We start from the raw sequence: 24291 nt of genomic DNA on the forward strand, positions 1-24291 counted from the left end.
CTGTAGCTCCTGGCTCGCCTTGGGCCATCCTGTGGTGTTTAAATCTGTGTATCATCTGTCATTTAGCCTTCTATCCCTGGGGCTCTGTGAGGCCTACCGCCTCCTCCGTGCCTCCCGCCCCACAATGCTTACAGTACAATAACGCGGGAAAGCTAACAGGATCACATAACGTAGCATGACTGTTGCGAACACCAACAGTTGAATTTGCGTTGTTGTTCATCCATTCCTGTGTCTTTTCTTTACAGTGTTCCCATTTCCACCTGCCCGTCTCTCTCTTTCTGTGTTGTTCAACATTGGGCTTTCTTCAGTCTTCCTCCTCTTTCTGCTCATTCTCTCTATCGTCTCTCTATCCTCCTGTCTTTATTCCACGTATTCCTGAGTAAAGTGTCTATGGTGTGAAATAACCACTATTCTCTTTCTTGTGTGTGTGTGTGTTTGTGTCTAAAAGACTGTGTAATCGAAATTCAAAGACTGATTTAAGAATTTCACATGAAAACACGTGAAAGGACTGACATTTGATCAATGATGCTGTGTGTGTATATATATATATATTTTGACATATATTGGGATACAAATGTTTGAGCCCATTTAGAGCCCTCTTTATGTTTTTACTAAGCCTCATATTTCCTTTCTTTCTACACCTCTTAGTCACATTATTTGCATTGTGTAATGTGTAACTCACACTTAGACTTGCACATATGAATTAGAACAGAACCAAGTGCAAAGTGCACTCAAGAAGGATTTTCACATTTTATTGTAATGTTAAAAAACGACTGGGCAAACGTTAATTACTTTCAAAACTAAGATTTCAGCTCTTTCTCCGAGCGAAAGCTGTATGAATGGCTTTCAGCGTTTTGATAATGATAACCATCCACATGATTCTGCAGTGCTGAATTTCACTCAATCATTCGTTTCAAGACAGCCTGAATTTATGCATGTTTTTAAAGTCACCAGATCTATTTTAAGCCTTTGTGCAGGGATGATATAAGTTGGGTTGACCAGCACCGGACTTCCTCGGATAGGTTGATTGAGGAATCCCTGTTTTTCTTTCAAGGAGAAATAGCTTAACGGCACAGTTTGCCATTAGAGGACGGTGACAAATTGCAAAAGGCAATGAACTGAAATACTGCTCTTTCTTTCCCCTTCCCTTGGTGGTTAGCTATCGTCACTACTGGGGTTTTCGTTTCTGTAGTTTCAGGGAGGAAGGGGCTAGGAGAGCAGACAATCATGCACACGTTGTTACCCCCAAGGCCCCATGCTTCATCTCAATAAGCCCCTGTCTTCCTCAAGCTCTGGAGCAGTTGAAAATAGCATTTGGGATTTCGTGTCGTATGTGCAGTTGCTTTTGTGTCTGTGTCTTTGCGTGTTTGTGTGTGTTCACTTGCAAAAAAATATTTCAGGGATTTCAGACAAAGTGAGAGGTCATGTTTCATACTGTCGGATGGACTGCAGAGGAAAAGAGTAGAGGTGGGAGAGAGCAAGCAGGAAAAGAAAAATGCAGTGATGTGAAGAAAAGGACAGATAAAGAGCAAGAGATAAATATAATCAAATAGGGAAGTGCAGAAAGAAGGAGAAGCTGGACGGGCGATGGGGAAAAGAGAGGAGTGCACAGAAACTTTGAGAGAATGAGGATATATAGTTTAAAAGGGAGAAGGAGAGGAGCACACACAGGCAGTGGGAACTCTCCCTCTGTTTCCCGGATTCTGTCTCATATATTCTGTTCAATGCAGCTGAATTCATGAGGCCTTATGAAGGTTTGTTTCCATAGAGTGGAAATACAATTGAAGAAGAAAGAAAGAAAGAAAGAAAGAAACATGGAGCATTGGTTGTGTGTTGCTGCGCCTTGTTAGTAAAGAATCCGCTTCCAAACCAATCCACTGTGATTTGATATCAGTGTTTCTCTTTTCTTATATCACCCTGCTGTCCAATTACTGTATTCTCTCTCCCCCTCCCTTTATATATCTCTCTCTGTTTCTCTCTCACTCTCCCTGATATGATTTCTGTTTACTGTTTGCTGCCGACAATCGTGAAGGTCAGGACAGTCCATCACCTGTGATGGCCACTGTTCTGTCTCTCGCATCCTTTATATCTGGGGTGTGTAAATTGATATTTCCATTATTCTGCTGCATGGTGTGTGTGTATGTGTTTAAGCGTCTTCTTGATGTATACTGCATATACACACAATGGCATCTGTCATGGCAATGAACAGGCAGTAACATCCCACCGCTCTGTTTTCTCTCTGATGAAAATAGAAGCTTCCATTATAGCTCCTGTTTTCGTCCATCACTTTGGAGTTGGCAGTGCCGTGTGGTTGTGTGTTACATTAACACTGACAGTGTTTCTCGTTTGATAATTGCATTGCAACCTGCGACAGCTAATTAGTCCCATATTTAGAAAATCTCCAGAGAGCATTGATTTGGCAAAAAAAAATACTGGCATTAAAGAAGAGGACATGTTATTATATGAATCAAAAGAAACTAGAATTACCGCTCTGCAATTGTATGTCTCCACCGACCATGTGCAGTTTCAATCTTCATCCATTTTTTTTCCCAGTCTCATTAGAGGTGACCACGACCTTTGACCACTGAAATCTAACACGTTTATCTTTGAGTGTAAGTGACAACTGGTAAAGTTAGACTTGAGGTTTGAACAGAATGTCACCAATCTACAACACAACATCAAATATTTCACTGAAATACTTGAAAAGTAAATTGAAAAGTTGGATAAAGTAACTAGATATGAACTTTAACATGTAACATGTAAAACCATTCTCACTTAATTATTATTTTATCTTGAGAGATATGTTAAATAGAAGATAATTACACACATATATAAATGTGTAAGTTTGAAAGGGACATTTACTAGTTTGTAAAATTTCTTTAGGCTACGGCTTCACATATAACTTACACACATTTCATTAATTATTACTATTACCAGCAACTTTTCCAGACTGTGTCAGTAGCCACTACCAAAGCTGTCAGTCATATACCCTGGTGTCCATCTCATGACTGTGTTAATTTGGATGCGTTCATGCATGTGCCTTGATTAAAAGACGTCACAGGAGGATAATGCACTGACAAGGTTGTGTCCATCCTCCAAGGAAACCTCTTCTACTCTGAACACAGCCCATCGCTCATCAGTCTAAAATCTTACTGGGACTGAAACACCCAGAATGCCCAAGTAATTATGACAGCAACTTTTCCTTCAGCAGACAGCGGCCATGTTCCAATACGCAGTCGTTCCTGACCCTTTGCCTCGTATCTCCCTCAAGCACTCTGAGAATGACATTTTCATTTTTGCTCTAAGCACCTTGATGCATTGTTGTAATCCACCGAGAGGCAGAAGTGCATCCAGCGAGGGCAGAGCTGAGGCTCCATCTAAACTGCTACCATCTTAAAACGGTGATTGGAGAGTGACTCTGGTCTATCATTACACTGAGGTACAGCATATGGGCACAGGGACAGTTCAATATGTCACGCATGTCTTTCCAAAGTACCAGCTATGGACTGTGCAATTATGCTGGTATTACGGTATCGATTAAATGTCTTAGTGCCAACTGCTAAACACGTTTGGTGCTGAAGCAAGCAGGAGACTATATCGCATAATTTTGATTAACAGAATATCATACAGGGTTTCATCATTTAGACCTACAAGGCTCGTAATTAAACTTGAAAGGGCAGATTTAGTTTCACTCAAATGAAGCAAGAGAATGGCCTTTAAGCTATAAATTTCAAACAGTTTTGGATTAATGTGTCATTGCCTCTGCCAGGAAGGTCATGTTTTAGCCCCTGTCGATTGGTTAGTTGGCTGACTGGTTGGTCGTTTGGTTGGTTGGTTGATTGGTTGCTTGACTAGCGGGTTAGTTGACTGGCTGATTGGTTGCTTGACTGGCGGGTTAGTTGACTGGCTGGCTGGTTAGTTGGTTGGTTAGTTGATTGGTTGCTTGACTGGCGGGTTGGTTGACTGGCTGACTGGCTGACTGGTTGGTTGGTTGGTTGGTTGGTTGGTTGGTTGGTTGGCTTGCTGTCTGGCTGGGTTGTTGGTTAGATGACACCAAAAATAAAAAAGCATGGATCTGGAAAAAAAGGGCAGATCCAGGAATTGTGTATCACTTTCTTTAACAATATGAGATTAATATTCCAGAAAATAATGTGTGGAATAATCAGGCACATTTAGGGGACTGATGTCTATTAATTTGTGCAAATTTGGTGCGGTTCGGTTGCGTTTAAAGGGAGTGTTGGGCCATTCTAGTTCAGGATGAGGATTGAAATGTCTTGAAACAAAGAACCTGTGTCTCAAGGGGAACAAGAGAATCTGTGACAGTAGCAAAGTAAAGGTACAAAGTAGCAAAACATCACTCAAAAAACTAGCGTGGGGCACACGCTTGATAAAACTTTGTGCGTAAGGTAGTGTGCTACAGTTTCATAAGAAAACACTGAAGATGAGGTGAGAGGAAGAGCGACGAAAGAGGTTTGAAACAAGTCAAGGAAGTTAATTGGAAACATACATGGGTGTGCACGTTTCTAGCTGAGCTGTCAGACACTAATAGGTGCGTACTGCGGTCTTGACAGCCCTAACTAAGTCTAACTTCCATGAGGGATGATAAACTGACTGTTTTTTCCATTCTTGTTTTTTCCCTCCCTTCAGGAGAGAACTTTAATTGTGAAGGATTGTTTATATTTCTGCGTCTGTGTTTACATTAACATGTGCTCTTTCACACTCACTTCTACTTATATCTGTGTCAGTACTTCCACGCTTACACGTGTCATTTATGTAAATATATGTAAATATTTATGTAAATGTAAATGATACTAAGTGACTTGAATGTTTGCTCTGTCAGTCCTTACAATGTTTGATTGACAGCTGTTTATGGACTCTGCTCCCCGGAGTTGATGCGTGTGACTAGAGACGATCCCCCCTTCCAGCCGTTAACACACACACGCACACACACAGAGACACACACACACACACACAGAAATAGTTTTACCTTGACATTCTGAGCGTGAACTTGAGTGGAAGTTTGAGTTAGACGTGGGCAAATGATTTGTCTGTCCTTTTAGCCGTCCATGCTTAAAGAGGCGATTTACTGCAGAGATAATGGGAGGAGGGGTTGAAGGATCCTGGGATAATAATCATGATGATGTAGAATTAATGTTTGCAACCCACTGTTTCCTTGTTACATGTGTTTACATTAATCAGTGCACTTGTATGGTCAGGCCCAGGACCACATGTGAGGTACATGTTAAGGTGATGCGTTCATGCGTTATGCATGTAGTGTGTGCACGTGTGGGAGCTGGCATGTGTGTGAGCGTCGTCCCTCGGGGGAAGGTCAGGGACATTAGTAAGATCAGTAAAGCAGTCTTGTTCATTTTATTAACTGTCTTCCTGATTACATCTTGCCCTGGGGTACGCTGCCTCCATTAGCCAGGTCAAAGCACGATTGCACCAGAATAGATTAGTGCTCCATTTTCCTCACTTAGAAACCACTGCGGACGAGTTAAACCTTGGATGTAAATACTACACAACGTAACTTCATTGTGGATTTTGGAAAAGAAAGCACGTGGGAGTCAAAGGATTAGCCACAACCGCTTGTTCCCATCTGTGAAATTAGCAGCCTTCCTGCAGGAAAGTCTATAAAGGTTACTCAGCTGGTCAAGGGATCCGTTTCCTTGCTTTCAAAAAAGGTTTACGTTTGTTTGTTGGTTGGTTTGTAAGCAGGATTACCCTAAATCAACCAAACAGATGCGGTATGGGTCAGGGAAGAACCCATAAATTCTGGTCCAGATCAAGGATTGTTTTCCCCACTTTCTTTAACACTGCGGGGGCGTTTTACAATATTTTCACAGTTTTGCCAGCAAATGATTCATGGATCTTTAAGAAGAAGAGGGGGGAAAAAGGCATATTTAGGTAACGGATATCTCTCTATAAGTGCGTGTAATTTTGTGCAGCTTGATTGAATTTAAGGAGACTACCGGGCCTTCGTTGAGGAATGCGCTCTACTGAGTGCCATTAGGTTTTACATTGGTTACACAGTAGGTAACGACAGAAAAGCAAATATGATTTTCTTTCCAAGAATGATATATTAACGTAGTGAGGTACGCCTGCAGCCCATTTTCAAACCCGGAATCTGCCCTACATGACTTTTTGTTAAAAACAAACAAATCCCCCACCGGCAAATGTTTCTATCGACTAAAATGTTAAACTTTGGATTGATAGGTACTGTCAGGCCGCTACATGCCGCGTGCCAATGGGGATTTCCCCAGCTTGAAATTGCGATGGACGGATACATGTGACATTTCTAAACTCAATTTTCAATTACGGACGACCCCCTTCCAGCTGCCTACAGTGAGCGCTGATAACTGTCTGACAGCTCCAACAAATGATGAAGGCCTGTCCTGAAATGATTGAAGCGTATTCATCATTTGCTCTCCTTTGCTGCGAGACAGGCCCTGCGCACCTCAACTCAATCATCTCTGTCCTCATTAACTGGCACAACATCTCCCACACACACACATACACACACACAGACACACACACACACTCAAAGCACTTAATGCACCACATACCTGCTACTTTCCGATTATTTAAAAATTGATTCAACCTCATAACGGGTACAAAAATGCTTTTAGACGCTAATGAGGCTCATATCTTGGAGACAAAGTAGGCTCTATTTATACTTTCACTACCCATCACCATGCAGAACATTAATACTGTGCATTACGACTTCCCACATATACAAAAATAACCGTAACGAGCAGCTCCCGCGTTTTAGAACTACAGAGATTTTCACGCAAACAACAACTCAAAAACAGACTCGATAGGCGTAATTAATGTGTTATTTTGTTTCGAGGGCTCTTTTTTATTTATGATCACTCCTCAAAAGGGAACAATTTCCTGAACAAATGAAACCGACTGCCTCTGGCACTAATTGCTCTGCAACGGTGTCCATAACCTTCAAAGCTCCAATGTAGATTAGTTTTTCTTATTTCTCATCACACACCTTGAAAAGTTTCCAGCCCTCATTAGAAGACTCGATTTAGAACCACAAAAACCTCACTAACAGGTACAAGCATAACTTGATCATAGTATTCACTGTAATATCTAATATGCAATATAATGCAATAGGCTCAGGGAAGGTTTATAATGTGTATTTTTTTGTTGTTGAAACTGTATGAAAGAGGTCTTGATTCAACTGTATGATCCATTTGGAGGGTTTCATTGGTGTCCCTACTATTTTGTCCACCACATTTAAATCTATGAGGGTAGGCTCAACAACAGGCGCATCTCTTTGGCCCTGTTCAGACCTGGTGTTTACATCCATCCCGAGATATCCAATCACAAATGGCAGCATTAATTCCATCTGTTCAGACCTGGCATTAAAATCTGACCTGAATGTGTCTCCGCCAGACCACTTGTGATTGGATCTCATTTTCCTGCTCTTTATGCAAATAAGAGCAGGAAAAACAAATTATTTAGTTTTAAGTCTGAGTTTACAGATGTGTTTGATGCTGGTATTTGTATCGATCCAAGTGAGAGAAAGCGGAGTCAGGAGGGGCTGAGATAATCAATGAGCTGCAGATCTACGATAAGGAATGATTTGACCCATTTGAAAAAATAATAATGTAGAAATCACATTGTGGTGATTAATGTTGATATTGTGGCTACAAACAAATCAATGTATGGACACTGAGAGGAGTGAAAATAGGGTTTGATTCATTGTGAAACTGTCGTGGGTCAGAGGATGTCAGCTGTGGGTGGTTGTTAATATGTGGTCCAGGACGAATCTGTATTCACAGAGGAAAGTCCGAGTCCGAGGCCACATCTCCAATTGCGGTCTGAGTGATCAGATCTCAGCAGCCATCTTGGTGTGTTGAGACCTGGACTTCAGGCTGTCCACAGAGGGATGGGATCAGGACGGGTCAGAACAGGGTCTTTGTGTAATGCAACACAGTTCAACAGCACCACAAATCATGGCCTTCAACGGGATCATACAGTTGAATCAGCACGTCTTTAAAACTGTTTCAACTAAAGCTAAATATTAAAACCTTCATGAATGGGTGATATCTGCAGTCAGCGTGACACAGAATATATGAGAATTACGGTTGGGTTCAGTACAAATCTCAGGGATGGAATCTGTGTTGTGATTCTGTCCGGTACTGTACCTGATTGGCACCGGATTTCATTATCCATCCCTAAAGAAAATACAGCATAACTCAGTAAAAAAATACTAGGTAGGTAATACTATAGATAAAAAAATATATCTTTTCATTCCACATATTCAGACACCATTAAATCATGTAACCTTCCTTCTTCCAGCCCCTAACTCACTCTTCATCATATCCCATTAGCATCCTGTGTGTCCCCGTGCAAACTCCAACAGAAGTTTTCACTGGCACATCCCGAAGACGATCCACACATCTCTGAGACACCCACACTCACACACCCACACACACTGGGCATCACCGGCTGTCAAACCAAACCAAAGCACTCGCGCCGGCCTCCGCCAACACAGCAACCAAACAGAGGAGATTGGACAGAGAGCGGAAAAGTTTTCTAATTATGGAACACGCCGCATCATTAAGACGCTGTAATGAGCTTCCAGCAGCCAGGTGCAGCCTCACCTGTCAGCCACGTCCTCATTACTAATATGGTCGTCATGTTCCCCTGGACATCTCGGACAGGTTATTAGGGAATGATGGGCAGGTGAGCAACACTTAGTTTATCGCTTAAGAATATACCGCTGCACTTCTGAACATTTGCAATTTGTTGCAAAACGCCACTGGCTTTTTTCATCTCACTTCGACATGAACTATAATAAAAAAAAAAAGCCACAGAAAGTATAATGCTTTATACACTATAATTGATTTTAGGGCTTCAGTCTTTTCTGTGAAGCATTTTTTTTTTTGGTTTATTTCATGTACACGGTGCAATTATTACATTATTGGGAACGAGATTCATCGCATTTCACTGCCACGATAATAAGAGTGTAGCACTTGATTAAACGTAAACAGTGGCAGATGGTTATAAAGGTCTCGTTCGGTTGGTTTCTCGCTAAATGTGATACATTTTCTCCGTGGAATTAGTGGGGGCGATGACACCTACCGATGCAAACATCTGTAACTTTATAACACATTAAACAGGCAGTACAATGTTGTGCTGCGTCTCCTGTGTGCATAGCCGACGGGACATTTACACATCTGAAGTGTGTGTAAGGGTTAAATGTGGCATTAAAATACGAAGGGAATATCTTTAAAGCAAGAGGCTGCGAATGTCTGGACCTAATCATCACGCCGTATTAAACATGATCATCATGCGGCGTTAAATCTCACTCCTTCCATTCACTTTGCGCGCTAATGCACTAATAAATATTTATACCTGTTTGCACATGTCTGGTATTAATGTGAACCCTGTATCTTCAGGCATCAACTGTTGCAGCAGTGGTGTCAGTTCTTCGTCGCTCATTTTCAAATTTATGCAACAGGGCTCGATATCACATTATCACTTTGATAACGGGGTGACAACACATGCAGTGACATGAGAGGATGTTGCTTTGTGAGTTTATAAATTCAACTCATCACCCGCATCAGGCTTTTCTCTTACAGTAAGAAGAGGTAGGGTAAGAAAAGCCCAAAACTACTAGTCTGTGAATATGAATGTTAATGCTCAGGAGGATAAAGATAAAGGGAAATGTATGTAAGGCAACTTTGTACAAGTATTGCAAATCACTGCTGGTTTACTAGCTACGCTACATAAAGGTATAATACAATTTTTATAACCATGTTTATAACTACGTCATTCACTTACACCTGTCTTTTTATCCATATATTATTTTTAAAATAAAAAATAATAAATAAAAAAAATCAGTTGGCAGTAGAGAACCTGTACAGCTTGTTTTTCGGGAAACAAAAGTCTTACTTATGCTGTATGGCAGCCATGATCCAGTTGTAAACACACATATGCAACATCTGGTTGGTAAGGATTTCTGGTCACCTCGCTCTCTTTGGCTATTGCCGGTTCCTGCTCACTCGCCCAATCGCTGTTCTTTTCATACGACACCACTGGATCGGAGTTTGACGAATTGAAATAGGTAAGACTCTGATCCAGTCGTGACATTAAAATAACATCAGTAAACACTACACACTACAAGATTATTTGGACGGATAATCAGTTAATTCTGATAATTTAGCCTTCGATTGGCAACGTCCCAGCGATTGTCGGGGCAGATGAATCATGAAATCGGACAGGTTTTTCTCCAGTCTGTAGCCAACATTGTATTTTATTTTCTTTGCTGCTTTGAATAACATTTTTAAAAAATTATTTAAAATTATATCTTGAGGCAAAAACAATCATTGAAAGAGAATGAAACACTTTCTTCTGTGAGATTCTGAGCGTTTTTTGATTTGTGTATCTGCTATAGGATATTTCTGAAAAAAAGATACAACCATGTTCTGACCAGTGTTGCATATCTGACATGAGCACACTCCATGTCAGGCCATGTCAACGTAGAATAGGAGTGGGAGACAAAGGACCAGACATACAAATGTAGACTGACAGAGGCTAGAAGTTTCTGCCTCTTGTTGTCCCTCCCAGAGAAAGACAATAAGGAGTGGGGGGGGGAAATAAAGTGACAGAAAGAAACAGAAAGTGAACTTGAAAAAGAAGAAAAGCAGGAAAAGTAAGAGGAGGGAGGTGGAGAGTGAGAGAAAAGATAGAGAGAAGGCAGCCGCAGCGCTCAACCCTTACAGAAATCAATAACTCAAGCTAAGATGGAGACAGCGGGGCAGCGGGGGAAAGGAGGGAAGAGGGAACGGAGCAATGGTGAGACGGGGGAGACCAAAGGGGGGTGAGAGAAAGCAGCTAGAGAGAGTGCACAAAGCTGAAAACAGAGATTGAGTGTGTAAGAAAGGTAGAATAAGATAGAGAAGGTTGCCGGGTCTTTGTGTGCTCATGGCGAAGCCCGGTGGGTTAGTGTCTGGCCCGTTGAGGTCAACCTCTTCACCTGCGGATCGACTGCAAACAAAGAGCAGGGTAGGAACGAAGCGGAGGAGAATAATGTAGCAGACTGGATGAGAGAGGAGTGTCAGGGGTTATTCTTTGTTCCCCCTTGAAAGACACCGTGTACCTCAGAAATGTCGGCGCTGTCGAAAGCCGCCCAGCCTTTTTTTTTTTTTTTTCTCCCACAAAGCTCTCAGCATCTTAGACTGTAATAAATGCTCGCAAGAAGTTCTCAAGGCTGACGCAACTATGAAACCGTCCTGAGAATATTGCGAGCAACCAACTGAACTACACTGAACTTGAGACTTTCAAGGCCCGTTCATTTTGATATTTTAGTCTCGGTGATTCTCCTCTTGGTCACACATCACCAAGGTTGGGCCACAAGCAAGGCTGAATCTTCATACCGCCAAGTGTTTAAATCAGTATTGACCGAGGAGTAAAGCGAAACAGAGAGCGACACAATCCCACTCGACCTTGATGACTGTTGACAAAAAAAAACATCTTTCTTTCACAGTCGTCTTCCATCGTTTTATTTCATTTTACCCGGGATCTGACTTGAATGGTGAATAACTGGAGTAGCAGTTGTGTGGGTAGCAGCACAGCTGGACAATAAAAGAGAGAAGAAGGAGTCAGAATTGAAGAAGAAAAAAAATAACGTCTTTAAGGATAAAAGCCTGAAATCCATCATGTTTCTGACAACAAAGTGGTGCAATGATGAACATAGCACCAAGTTGTCAGCAGGATGCACATTCCCTTCATGAGTCATACAAAGCCCAAATCCAGCAAGAGCTTCTTTGACAATTGACAGACACAAGAGAGACTTGTTTCTGTTGTTTGGTGTCAAAGCAACATGAAAGGAATTTCAGACTTTTGTCACGGGTGTGTGGGTGCCTGCTCATACCATTTTGAGTGGGTGGGCGCACACTCGCAGGTGCACTCAGTTTACAGCTCGCACACACCTCAGTGCTCCGCAGGATGTCTGGAATATTTGTAATTAGGTCTTTGTAAATGAGGATTAGTTGATTACGAATTCATGTAATGACACAAACCATATCCACAGAGCATTCGCACCAAATGCAAACTCGTCAACATTGTATCTGAAAACGCAATGTGGCTTCCAGGATTTACGAGCATGACAGTGCAATAAAATGCCATTTCATCTTTGTGCCTCTCGTAATCCTAATCCTCCAGAGTTTGGTTTCTCCGAGACACTAACACCACAGCTGAGTGTCGAACATCTTGTTGTGTCCCTTGACGACAATTTACAGAAATCGTTATTATTCCTCTTACAGAATATTAATGCTCAAAGCGGTGTGTGTGTGTGCGTGTGCGTGTACCATGTTCTCTTTTGGCAAAGGGTGATAAACTCAAATCTGAGCCTAAACCCTGTGGACGACTTCACACAGTCTTTGCTTTTCTTCACCCCATTTGTTTGGATTTATTTGTTTGTTTGTTTTGTCGGAAACGTTCAGAAGAAAGTCTGTTCAGAGAATTTTTTTTGAAAGAACGAAGGGCTACATTTCTTAACGACATCTGATTCACTGAGTGGTTCCTGGAGCTTTACACCCATAGAGCGTATATAAAGATGGACGACGTGACTGCTCCACAAAAGTGAAGCCAAAGTGTTTCAATCGCCACCTGGTGGCTGCAGTATAGGTCATAATCCCTGCCTCATCCATGTTAGCAGAGGGGACATGGAGCAAACAAAAAAATACAAGTCTCTCATGTGGTTTCTGTCATTTTAGATCGTACTTGTCATCGTGATTGACAGCTGAGACTCACTCGTAATTGATACACGTCATCTGTCTTTATATCCAGTCTATAGTTGTGCCTGGCCTGAACTCTGTCTGCATTAGACCCCTCTACAAATGTCCGTGTGTCCCTAAATGTATTTAATGGATGTTGTACTACAAGATCAGATATTTTGGTGAAAAACAATCTGCTCTACAATTCCTTTTCCTACAAAACATAGTTGGGGTTTCATTAGCTGTATAGAGAGCAGGGTCATCTGTGCAGCTCCTTTAAATAAATATGGAATGGTTTATAGTTTAAGGGGTTGAATAGAAAAATCATGACTTCTTTGCTGAAGTTTAATAATTATAAGTCACACTCTGTACATCCCCCACCACCACCACCACCACCATCACCAGAAACAGTATCTAATTAATGGCGTGAAGTCAAAGTTGGTTGGTGACAGTTTAGTACAGCGTGAATCTTCACACTTTAGCTGTGAATTTTCTCATGACTCCTACAGTTCTCTTGTCATATTTAAATATAACAATATGTCAGGAAGGGACTGTTAAGAAGTTGCACTTGTTTTCTCGCCCATAATCCCTCCCCCCCCAAAAAAAAGAAAACACCACCACCGAGGCTACGTCTCTCCTTTCCCGTTTGACATGTCCTAATCTTATGTGTCCACCCTTTTTTGTCCTCTCTCTTTCTGTTTGTTCCGTTGTAAGTTTCTTCGCTTCTCCAACTGCCTGTTTTCTCAACTCTTTTCTCCGTTCCATCAGCCTCTCCCTCTTTGCCCTCGCCTCAGTGGAGTTGTTTATGTCCCCGTTCATCCCCCTCTGTCATTATGAGTGTTGTTCACTGTATCCCCATCCATATGATGAGCCTGACGGATATGCAGGGAGATGGATGGTGCGGGTAAAACCGAGCAGAGGGAAACGAAATGTGTTTTCGGCAGAAGTCATTTTCCTCATGACACAGCTGTCCATCGGCCTTGACCTGAGGCGACACGACTCTAAATCTGACTCATAGACAGAAACACACACACTGATTGAGATTGCCCCACGCGGTAATGATGATTATGGTTGTTTATGGGCTTCAGAATACTGTTTTGTCAGTTGCAACGGCTGCCAGATGTGTTGGGTTTTTTCCGTGTGCGCACATTCTACTTAGTTTGTGTTTGTGTGCGCGTGCATGCCTTCTTTAGACTCAGGAAAGGAGGAGTTATTACTGTAGAGTCAGGTTATTGTGTCCTTTATCAAGCAGACATGCCAATTAGGGACACAACCATTGATATCAATTTTCCCATCCTCCCCCTCTCTCCCCTTTGCCGAGGTGTTTTTCATTTAATGGCCGGATACACCCGGTGATGACCTGTAAAGAGTTGTAGATGACTGCAGAGGTATGCAAAGTGAATTTACTAGAGCGTAACAGTGTGATGAGGAGCGGGGCGGGGGAAGAGGGCTCCTTCCTCAGAAGTTGGCCCGCAGAGGTGGATCCCGTTACGGACGCTCTCAGGTAGAAACTGTTGAAATAACTCATTATCCTTCCCCCCGGCCCCGGCGCGGCGGGTTCTGATGTAGACGACGGAGATGTCTCGTCTGACGCTGCTTGCACTGCAGGCAACAGTAAACTCATTTCTAGACTGTTCCTCTTTAGCCTGCTCCCTCCTCCATCATTAAAATGCACGGTTTATAGACCTTGTTTCTTCTTTTTTTACCACAGTGGACACAACAAAAAAAGGAAGTTGGTTTCCTGTTTATTTTACTGGTTTTTAGATAGAATAAGACTTTTAATGGTACAGATAGCAGCAGGCTCCAACATTTTGGATAATGAAGTCCAAAAAATATGTAACATAGGTCAAGTCGTTTTTAGACATTTTAATTGTCACAAATTATATCTTTAGAGTTGCTCTGTGGAGTTTTGTGGAAAAAAAGGTATGATCGCCAATCATCACCAAACCACATCCCATGTATGTTTAAATCGTGAATTAATTTAGCCGCCGTGATCCTGTAGTGCAAAATGAATATCCCCAAACAACCCAAATTTACTCAAACAAGGGTAAAAATTTACAAGGATCAGATTCATTGTAGCCCCTTCACAGATCAAACCATAAATTCAAGACAGGGAGGGTGGGATGTGTTTCACTTACAACTTCAGATCGGGATCAGAGCAAGGGGAGGATGCAATTAGCATGGATTAAAGGGCAGATCATAGAGGGACTAATGGGAACATAAAGAGATTAGATGCCAGGAAAGAGTCGTAGAGACATGCGATCAAGAACAGATATGAAGCATGAAGCGAGAGGGAAAGGCCACTGAGACTTTCTGATAAGAGCATGCAAGGAAAAGGTGTGCAAGGTAGATACGAGAGGGGGGGCGCAGCAGGAGATGCAGGAGCATAAAGAGAAAGTAGAAAGACTTGAAGAGAGATAGCGTGAAAGAGGCCTCTGAGACCAGGTGATATGAAAGAGCAAGGAAAAGGTGGGAAGCAAGAAGAGAGGCCTAAATATTTGAGGACCACAGAGACAGGGCAAATGGTGTTAAAGCCTGGAGGTAAGAGGGGTTCTCAAAGTAAATTGATGGATAGGTGGTCGGGGAGAAGAGAAAGATCAAGACAATAGGAAGAGACAGGGGAGCCAGACAAAAGTCTCGGAGACAGATTAAAAGGAGCAGAGAGGAGAAGACACAGACACACATGCACTCATGGAGATAAACAAAAGCGCTGAGACAAAGACAGACTCACACAAATACTGTCTTTCTCTTTTTCTTATATACACACACACACACACACACACACACACACACACACACACACACACACACACACACACACACACACACAGCATTATCTGCAGCTCTCGAGAGAGATCCCGGGGCATGGCTAATATGCCTCTCCACAGTCTCCACACAAAAACAGAGATGTTAAGAGGATAGGAGGCTAACAAAGACCAAGCGGGTGCAGAGAGGACACATCAGGCTCTCCGCACCACAAACAGAAATGCAAACAAACGACAACAAAGAGCCAAAGCCAACGGCAAACTGACACAGACAAATTGATCCACGACTTTGTTTAAAAACTCTCCAAGACTGAAAACATATTTTAGCCCGAGTGCACTGGGAGATACTTTTGTCTTCTCTCCCTTCAGAGTGAGGGAGAGTGAGAGCAGGGGTTTAAGTGTAAATATATGGTGCGTGCGATTTATTGTCTCCTGATGGGTGCATGTGTTTCAGCAGAGACAAGGGGTTTATTTTTGCTTTTTGAAATATGGTACCTGATGTTGTTAGAGGAGAGAGATTCACTTTCACGCTCACACTTCGAGATGAGTGTTGAGAGCTGTTGTTTGCACATGCTTGCACTATGTGTGTTTGCACCGATTGTGCACCCTGGATTTTTCGAAGGTGTAGAAAACTCTGGAAAATGTGCAAACTATAAGGTGATGCCTGAGACAGGTTCATGAAAAAGCCACATCATGAAGGCCAGTCTGGCATTTCAGCCCCATCTGACTGCCTTTCTTAAAAGCCATCATCTCCCAGACAAGGGATATGAGCGACTGAGCATGTCGAGTGCCATTTTGGATCCACTGACCTTTCAGTTGACGCTCCGATCGGCAGGGGTCTGATCCCTTGATATGAACAAAATGTGCCCTATGTACTTCTGGTGTGTTGTGTTGGGTGTGAGTACTGTTCACCAATTATATGGATTTTATTTACGCAGCTACAAACACATCTGTGATTGGAAAATCTTCAATAAATTTGAATCAACCAACAAAGTTATTTTTCTCTCTGGCGAAAATGTATTAAATGCGGCAATGAAGACATGGTCTAATCTCCTGCTGAATCAGTCATCCATTATGATTAAGTACGAGCAGTAACCATCAAATGAATCCTTAGTGATTCAAAAACATTCATAAAAAGCTAATTTATAGATGTTCACCAAATCTTCACCAGTGTCACCAGATACAGTATGAAAGACAAACTGGGTACAGTTAAAAGTTCTCCACTTGAACTTGATGGCCTTGCGAAAAAGCTGGCAGCCAGTATAGGTCACAAACCCTGTCTCCTCCGTGTTAATGGATGGGACATTGACCAAACAGAAAAAGTACAAATCCAAATAAATTATAATCGAAGACTGTTTTTGTCATTTTAGGTAGTTCTTATCATACTGATGTATGTTCAAGTGCTCATCTATCTGAGAAGATTCAAATATTTTAGTGAGCACCATGTCTTCCGTAGCATAGCTTCATCCACTGATCGCAAATTTGCAAGATGGCACGGTTCATATCTGGGATATTTTGGCTCCATTTCTGGATAATGGGAGGAAGTGGGGACTTATCAATCTTTATTCTCCTGCCGATCCGCAAGCTTCAAAGGAGTAGCGGTACAGATAATTGATGCATGGCTGGATTTTCCATTAACCAACCTCTGAAACGCAGTCAACAGGTCACAATACCTCATGGTGCATGTGGATGTGGGACATAAAGGTCTTTGGTATTAAGGTGTGGCCTCCAGGCACAGGTGCTCTTCTCAGCTTTAGCGTAATTTGAACAATATGGATTGCAGTTAACTCATTGGCCCACCTGTGAGTGAAAGGCTCTGATCTCTACAACATTACTCTGTGGATCAGAGGTGCCATTTTGGTTCTAATAACCTGGCTGGTGTTAATGGTTTTTGACAGAAGGATGAAACTATCAGGTCTCATATCACTTTGAAGACAGCGATCACACTCTATCTCTCACACTCTTTCTTTTTTCATTGCTGTCCTTTATATTTGCTGTCATTCTTTTTTATCTCCCAGCCCCCTTTTACTGTCTCTCCTCTTGTCTTTGTGTGTTTTCCCTCCACTACCCTATCTGTCTGTGCTTGGGGTCTCTGTAGTCTCTGTACAAAATGCAGCAGACATGATGAAGATGAAGACATTAACCTCCCTGGATAAGAAGGGAGATAAATAGGTTTGTGTTTGTGTGTGTTGCTAACATAACAGATAGATAAAGTCATTACAATAAGTGGTGTTGTGTGGCTGTCCCCGAGGACAGAAGAGGAACATAGACCCAGGCCTTATCAATCCGTCATGCCTGTTCACTCCTCTCCTGTGAACATTTTGCATATTTGTTGGGGAATTTGGCTGACAGAGAAAGGCTGCAGTAAGGACGGATGTACTGTAAAGAGTAAGATTATAAAGATACAAGTACAGACAAGAAGTTAAAGCTTGGAGCAGAGTTTATCTTTTCATACTGTGAGGTTTTATGGGTAATTCTGGTTTATGTAGGTCTATCTTGGTCTCGTCTACTTAGTTTTGGTATTTTTTCTGTCGCCTCTTATAACATTATACGCATTAAAGTAATTACTTAGACCTATGAATAGGAGAACTGCAAAATAACAACAACAAAGTTCAGTGTTGTGGCTCCAGAAGCACCAAAGATCATGCATCCATCCATTTTCTGCTGCTTGTTCATAGTCGGTGGTAGCAAGTTAAAAAAGGCAGCAAATATCTTTCTTTCCCAAGCAATGTTTCCCCTCTCCTCCCTGGAGGATTGCAATCCATTCCTAGGTCAGATGAGCTACATGATTTGTGTTCTGGGGTCTACCTCTTACCAGAAGACCCAGGGGCCCTCCAATGGAAGGCACCCAGGAGGCATCCTAATGATGCTCAAATCAAAACTACTGGCTCCTTTGAACGCAGAAGAGCTGCAGCTCTCTTTCAGGCTCCCAGTGGATGTCGGAGCTCCTTACCCTATCATTAGACTATGCCTAGACACCCTGCTAGGGAAATTTATTTCAGCCTCTGGTATCCACAACCTTATTCTTTCGGTTACTATCCTAAGCTCATGATCATAGGTGAGGATCGGAACATAAATCAACTTATAAATCCAAGGATTTGTCCTCCAGCTTAGCTTCCTCTTAACCACAACAGTCCAGTAAAAGGCCCCCTTTACTTTGCTAATGCAGCTCCAATCCTGTCATCTCATGCTCCGTCCTACCCTGACTTGTAAACAATGCCCTTGAGATGCCTATATTCCTTCACTTGGGCCAGAGACCCCCTCACATCCTGAAGGGAGCAATCCACCTTTTTTCGGCAACAAACCATGGCCTTAGAGGTGGAGGTGCTTGGGTGCCCGCTAGCTCACATAGTGGCGCAGGCTTGAGTCCTCAGGCAGTGGGCGCATGTTTGGTCCTGGCATGGCCCTTAGCTGCTCGTCTTCCCTCATTCTCTCTTCCCATTTCACACTAGCTGTCCAATGCCCTATCAATAACATAAAGTAAAAAAAGAGTTGGGGGGGGGGGACTGCCATCTAAACCGCTTCACACTTGCCTGCAAACTTTTCTAGTGCATGATGGAGGTCATGGTCTGATGAAGCCAAAAGAACCCCATCACTGGGACTTGAATTACTCATCTCAGAACAGTAACAGGATAACCTTAAAGTCACACAGAGATATGAATAATCAGGTTACATAGAAATAATAAAGCATTGTAAATGTAGTATATTTGTCATAATGTATTCTAATAAAGACATCAGACCCTCAGTGGCACCAGCAGACATCTCACCTGGGGCCCCTAAAATGTCCAGACAGACATGCAGTTGTGGGAACACGTCTGTCCCCCAGTGCAGATCCAAGGACAAGACATAAACCTGTCTCTCTCCGATTTCATTTAACAAGTCTTGTCTTCAGTTAATCCTCCCTGTTACAGTATTCTTCCCCATCAAGGACGCATAATCTCTCACACACTGTCCTTCTCAGACACACAAAGCTGCACTCACTCACACACGCTCATCTTGGCAGTGCCCTCCCCATTTGAACTCTCGGCCAACATGATTCTATCTCTGCTCACTCGCTTCTCCATCCATTTGTTCTGCCGTTTGCTCATCTCCCCCTCCACCATCTTCCACAGCTTCTCCACTTCTCAGTTGTTTGTTTTTGCAAAGCTTTGACTGAAGTGCACGGGAGACTTATACTGGCCTAATACGTAGCTCCCATTCCAGTGGTATACTCCTACACCACTTGTCCTTTCCCCATTTCTCCTCGCTTCTCTCTCTGTCTTATTTGATTACTCATCCTGACAAGCAGATTATGGGAAGGATAAAGTTGGACTTTTTTTTACTTGTACATCGAAATAGTTTTACTCCACCTGCTCCCTACCTGTCTGGAAAAACTTAATAGAGTGACAGCAGGAACCGGCTGTGTTATTACATGGCAGGGTTAGTGAGAGGCCAAGCAGAAAATGAGTGAATAAAATGGGAGCTGCTGGGGCATTCGCTCACTGTTGCACACTGCATGTTTTTGTTTATTTGGTTGCGTGCCCCTTTGGCTCAGACTCAATACAAGGTGACTCTTGTCTTTCCAATGTGACTCTCGTGATCGGCTGACTGAAGTGCCAAATTACATTTTTTTATTCTTTATAGACGATGGACTGTTATTTATTTTTAGTTTGTGTGTGTTAAGGTATGTTTTTCACCTATAGACTATGAAACGCTTTACATTTCCTTTATTCTACTGCATCTTTCCATTGCTTTATATGATTGTCTGTTTGGAGATGTGTGGTGCAGTAATACTTCCACTGATTATGGAGTCTTGCTAGAGCGAGTGGGGGCATAACTACGCCATGTGAATAACTGCCAAGTGGATGGCAAGTGACTTCAAAGTGGCCACAGATCAGCTTCAAGGACGATGACATGACTCTCACTAATTGGGTTGGGGGTAGAAATGGATGCCGTTTTGGTTGACTGGGGGGCTTAGCTAGGACGGGGCTGTGTTCGGGGACCCCACTGACCTAACTATGAAGGTCTTAGACTGAAGTTTGGTTCTTACTTGTATAGAATTGCAGCAACACAAATACACACACATGGACACACAAAGAGAGAGGATTGTAAAGTCTCTTAAGGAGACAATGTTAATCCTATTGACAATAGCTTGTCTGAACAGTGGCCTGAAGAGACATGAGGCTAATTCTCTTTATGAACACAATAAACCCACAGGACGCTGAGGCAAAACACACACACAAAAGCACACACAATACACATCGTCACACAAAGACACATCTGTAGCTTCCTGCTGGACTTAAGCTCCAGTTCGGAAAAATCAAAAGTATAGTAATAAACTCCCCTCAAAGCAATTGTGCCGCATCCAAAGTCTACTTCAATCCCCTCCTGTAGAAATATGGGGCTCTGGAGATTTCATTGTCTTTGATGGAATTTGACAAAGTGATATTGACAATGCAGCTTATTCTCCCAGAATAAAGAGGGAAATGTAATATTGTCTCCCGCTCTCGTCCAGTTATTGTGATATATTGCCAACCACCAAAATATTTACACCCGTCCCTCAACCTCGTTACTGTCTCATGCCAGAATACTTCATCCAAGGCAAAGGAAAAAAACAAGATTACCTTTCTTATTGAAGAGCGGTCCCTTCAAACACGCGCCGACACACACACACACACACACACACACACACACACACACACACACACACATGTGCACACAAAGAGGTGTTTGTGTGTCGATATATGTGCCCAGCGATATGACGTTCTAGTGGCAAAGATGAATGTAAACGCAGAGCCGAAGCTGTTTTTGATGGAGCTCTGAAATCACAGGCCTGATCTGTGACTAAGTGTGCCTGCCACTCTCAAAGGTATTTACCATTCAGCTGTGTGCAACAAGTTGAGCACATGAATTTCACTCAGCTGCTAGTTGTCAATGTAAATCACATTATTGTGACAAAAGCCTCAAACAGTCAATGATTTAACAATTAATCACTTGTAATGGGAAGGAGTTCGGATTGTTAAGCATCACAACTTCAGAGCCTACACAGAAGTTTGTTGGGGTTTTGCAAGCGATACATTTTTCAGCCAAAAGCCACGAATGACACGGTTTCCTGAGAGCAACTGACATTTTTTTTCTTTGTGTGTGTGTCTGTCTGTGTTTGCTCCCCAGACGGGACCCCCTACACGTGGTGGGTGGGCCGGGGAAGTGAGAAGCACTTCTACTGGGGAGGCTCGGGACCCGGCATCCAGAAATGTGCCTGTGGCATCGACAGAAACTGCACCGACCTCAAGTACGACTGCAACTGCGACGCCGACCTCGCACAGTGGTAAGTCGGTTTGTCATGTAAACATCCAGCAGGAGCACAAACAACTTGGAGTGTATTGATTAACGTCCTCACAGTTTGAGTTTTACATTGATTGTGATTAATGTCTGCAGACAGAGCTGCCAGTAAAAGGTTGGACAGGGCTCTGACTGTAACTGTGGACCAATTACAAATGTTTGATCATTGCATATTTCTCATTTTATCAGAAACAAGTAGTTTTACATCTGTATTACACTTAATAGACGTATCTATCAACATAAGAATGCCTGCATACTTAGTTGTGATAAGTCCTGTCCTTACCATATATATAAAATCATGTTAAGGAACATGTACCAGACGTGTACACATCCCTAACATAAGCAAACACACAAACCGTTTTGTACTTTTGATCCATAGAAATATACTTTTAACTGAGTTTTTTAACAGCTTATCATATATTATTTTCTCTCTATTTAAAACATAAAACATTATATATAATAGTATATATTTGTTGGTCTCCAGTTTCAGGATGATACCTGATTTTACAGGATGGTTGGCAGCCTAAGTTGCATCCAAGGTCAAGAGTTAGCATATATCATTACTGAACAATGAAAGCATTATTTTGTGGGATTACATTAAAAAACCCTTTTCAAGACTCATACATCCACCGTGTAGCATTTGCAACCCAAATATAGATATCAGTTTAGATTAATGTTAGTAGCTCTGGACCAATTTTACGACTGTTTATTTATAGAAAGCTAAGTGCTCATGAGAATGAAATACGTTTGTTGCTTTTCCCTAATGCAGTACATGGTTGGTTCTACCCTGCAGGGCGATACCACTACTTTATTTCAATGTCTTCTACATGGATCATCCGGTGGTCAGGCAGACTGTTTTGCCTGAAACATGTAGCCTCAGCCTTGACCTTGCAGCCTGCATGTGGCCATAAAGAGCATACTGAAGTTGTCAGTAGGAGTTTGAGTAAAAGTTAAAGTGTCAACCCGTGTAACTTTGCCAACAAAAGTTTTAGCAGTCTTAAAAAAAAAACTAGACTCGAAATGAGAAGCTGCTATAACCTACATACATACAGTCTGAATGTCTGAGTGTTAAATCTTTCATCTCAAATTTTCACATTGTGAACTGGACCCATATCTGAGCTTTTCAAGGGAACTTCTATTTTACTCTCACAATATTAAATATATTAACCGTTGCCTTATCTTCAATAACTCCCAAGGTCAGTGTGCTTAATAAAGGCCTGTTATATTTTTAAGGACTTGTTTTGTCACAGAGATTTTAATTTGATTTTACATTCGTATATTAAAAAAAAAATCTCTGAATCCCTCCAGCAAAGTAGTGAAGTCAAGTTGTATTTATGTGGCCTAATAACACAAATCACAAATTTGCCTCAAGTAGTTTAACAATCTGTAAAATAAAACATCTTGACTGAAGAACTGCGGAATGATTGTATTGTTATATCAACTGAACCTCAAATGGCCACCGCTGCTAATTGCATATGTTAGCATTAATCTGCATAGTCAGAAACCCGTCTTGGCCGGGCGGTCTGATGAGACGTCTCACTTCAAGACGCTGAAGTGGTTGGATGATGAACGGCACCGACAGTGATGCGTTCACTTGAGAGCGATGTTTGCCTGCAGAACCAACAGTTTGTGTTTCTCAGCTCTCTTAGCCCGCTGATGGATATTCTCATTAAACCAAACGCATTGTTGTCTAGTGGGTGTGTGCGTGTGTATAAATAGTAGATGTGAGTAATTACAGCGTGTTCGCAAGAAGGAGAGATTTCACTTGATTTCATGTTTCTCTCTGCTCTTCTCCAAAATTGATGATATTATAAATAAGTCCTTCTCCGTCTCTATTATTAATGTATGCATTAATGTCTAATTCTTTGGCTGAGCAAGTTTTTGAAATAATACCACTATAACTCTATTTCCACTCACTACCCATAATTTTGGCAGCACAGACACTTATGCTCACTCAGGTACATAAAATACACATGACCAAAATGTTCATTGAATTAATCAAATATTTTTTTGACATGGTATTATATCATCTGTGGACTAGTTAATAGCAACGGTTTTATTTAAAGTGTGTATTATTGTTTTGATATCATGTCTTTTTATCTCGCAGGAGAGAAGATTCCGGTCTCCTGGTTTATAAAGAACACCTGCCAGTCAGCCAGGTTGCCGTGGGTGACACCAACCGACCAGGATCTTTAGCCAAGCTGACTGTTGGACCGCTGCGTTGCCAGGGAGACAGTAAGTGGTGTCATTGATACACACAGTATGTACAGTACTATGGAGTTGTGGCTGCACATTTAAGCAGCTATAGTATTTTGATAGATTGTTAAACGGAATGCAACCACAAGAAAACATCCAGAATCAGGAGTTACCAGACATCTCACAGAGAACTTTTAATATGTGTGAGTCCAGAGTGTCGTCTTCTTCTATGTTCGGTTTATTTGCGGGTGGCAACCGACATCAAGCTG

General features: G+C 42.1%; 1 protein-coding gene across 4 annotated transcripts in view; it reads left to right on the forward strand.

Annotated features, from left to right (window-relative positions):
- Positions 1–24291, forward strand: part of cntnap2a (contactin associated protein 2a) — a 318658-nt gene that overhangs the window by 242029 nt on the left and 52338 nt on the right. For all 4 annotated transcript variants that reach the window (XM_034572776.1, XM_034572777.1, XM_034572778.1 and 1 more), the window contains exons 16-17: positions 21656–21812; positions 23934–24061. In XM_034572776.1, coding sequence (XP_034428667.1) covers positions 21656–21812; positions 23934–24061 — 285 coding nt within the window. The remainder of the gene's footprint in view (positions 1–21655; positions 21813–23933; positions 24062–24291) is intronic.

The sequence above is a fragment of the Hippoglossus hippoglossus genome, chromosome 20 (assembly GCF_009819705.1).
Source record: "Hippoglossus hippoglossus isolate fHipHip1 chromosome 20, fHipHip1.pri, whole genome shotgun sequence".
Classification (NCBI taxonomy): domain Eukaryota; kingdom Metazoa; phylum Chordata; class Actinopteri; order Pleuronectiformes; family Pleuronectidae; genus Hippoglossus; species Hippoglossus hippoglossus.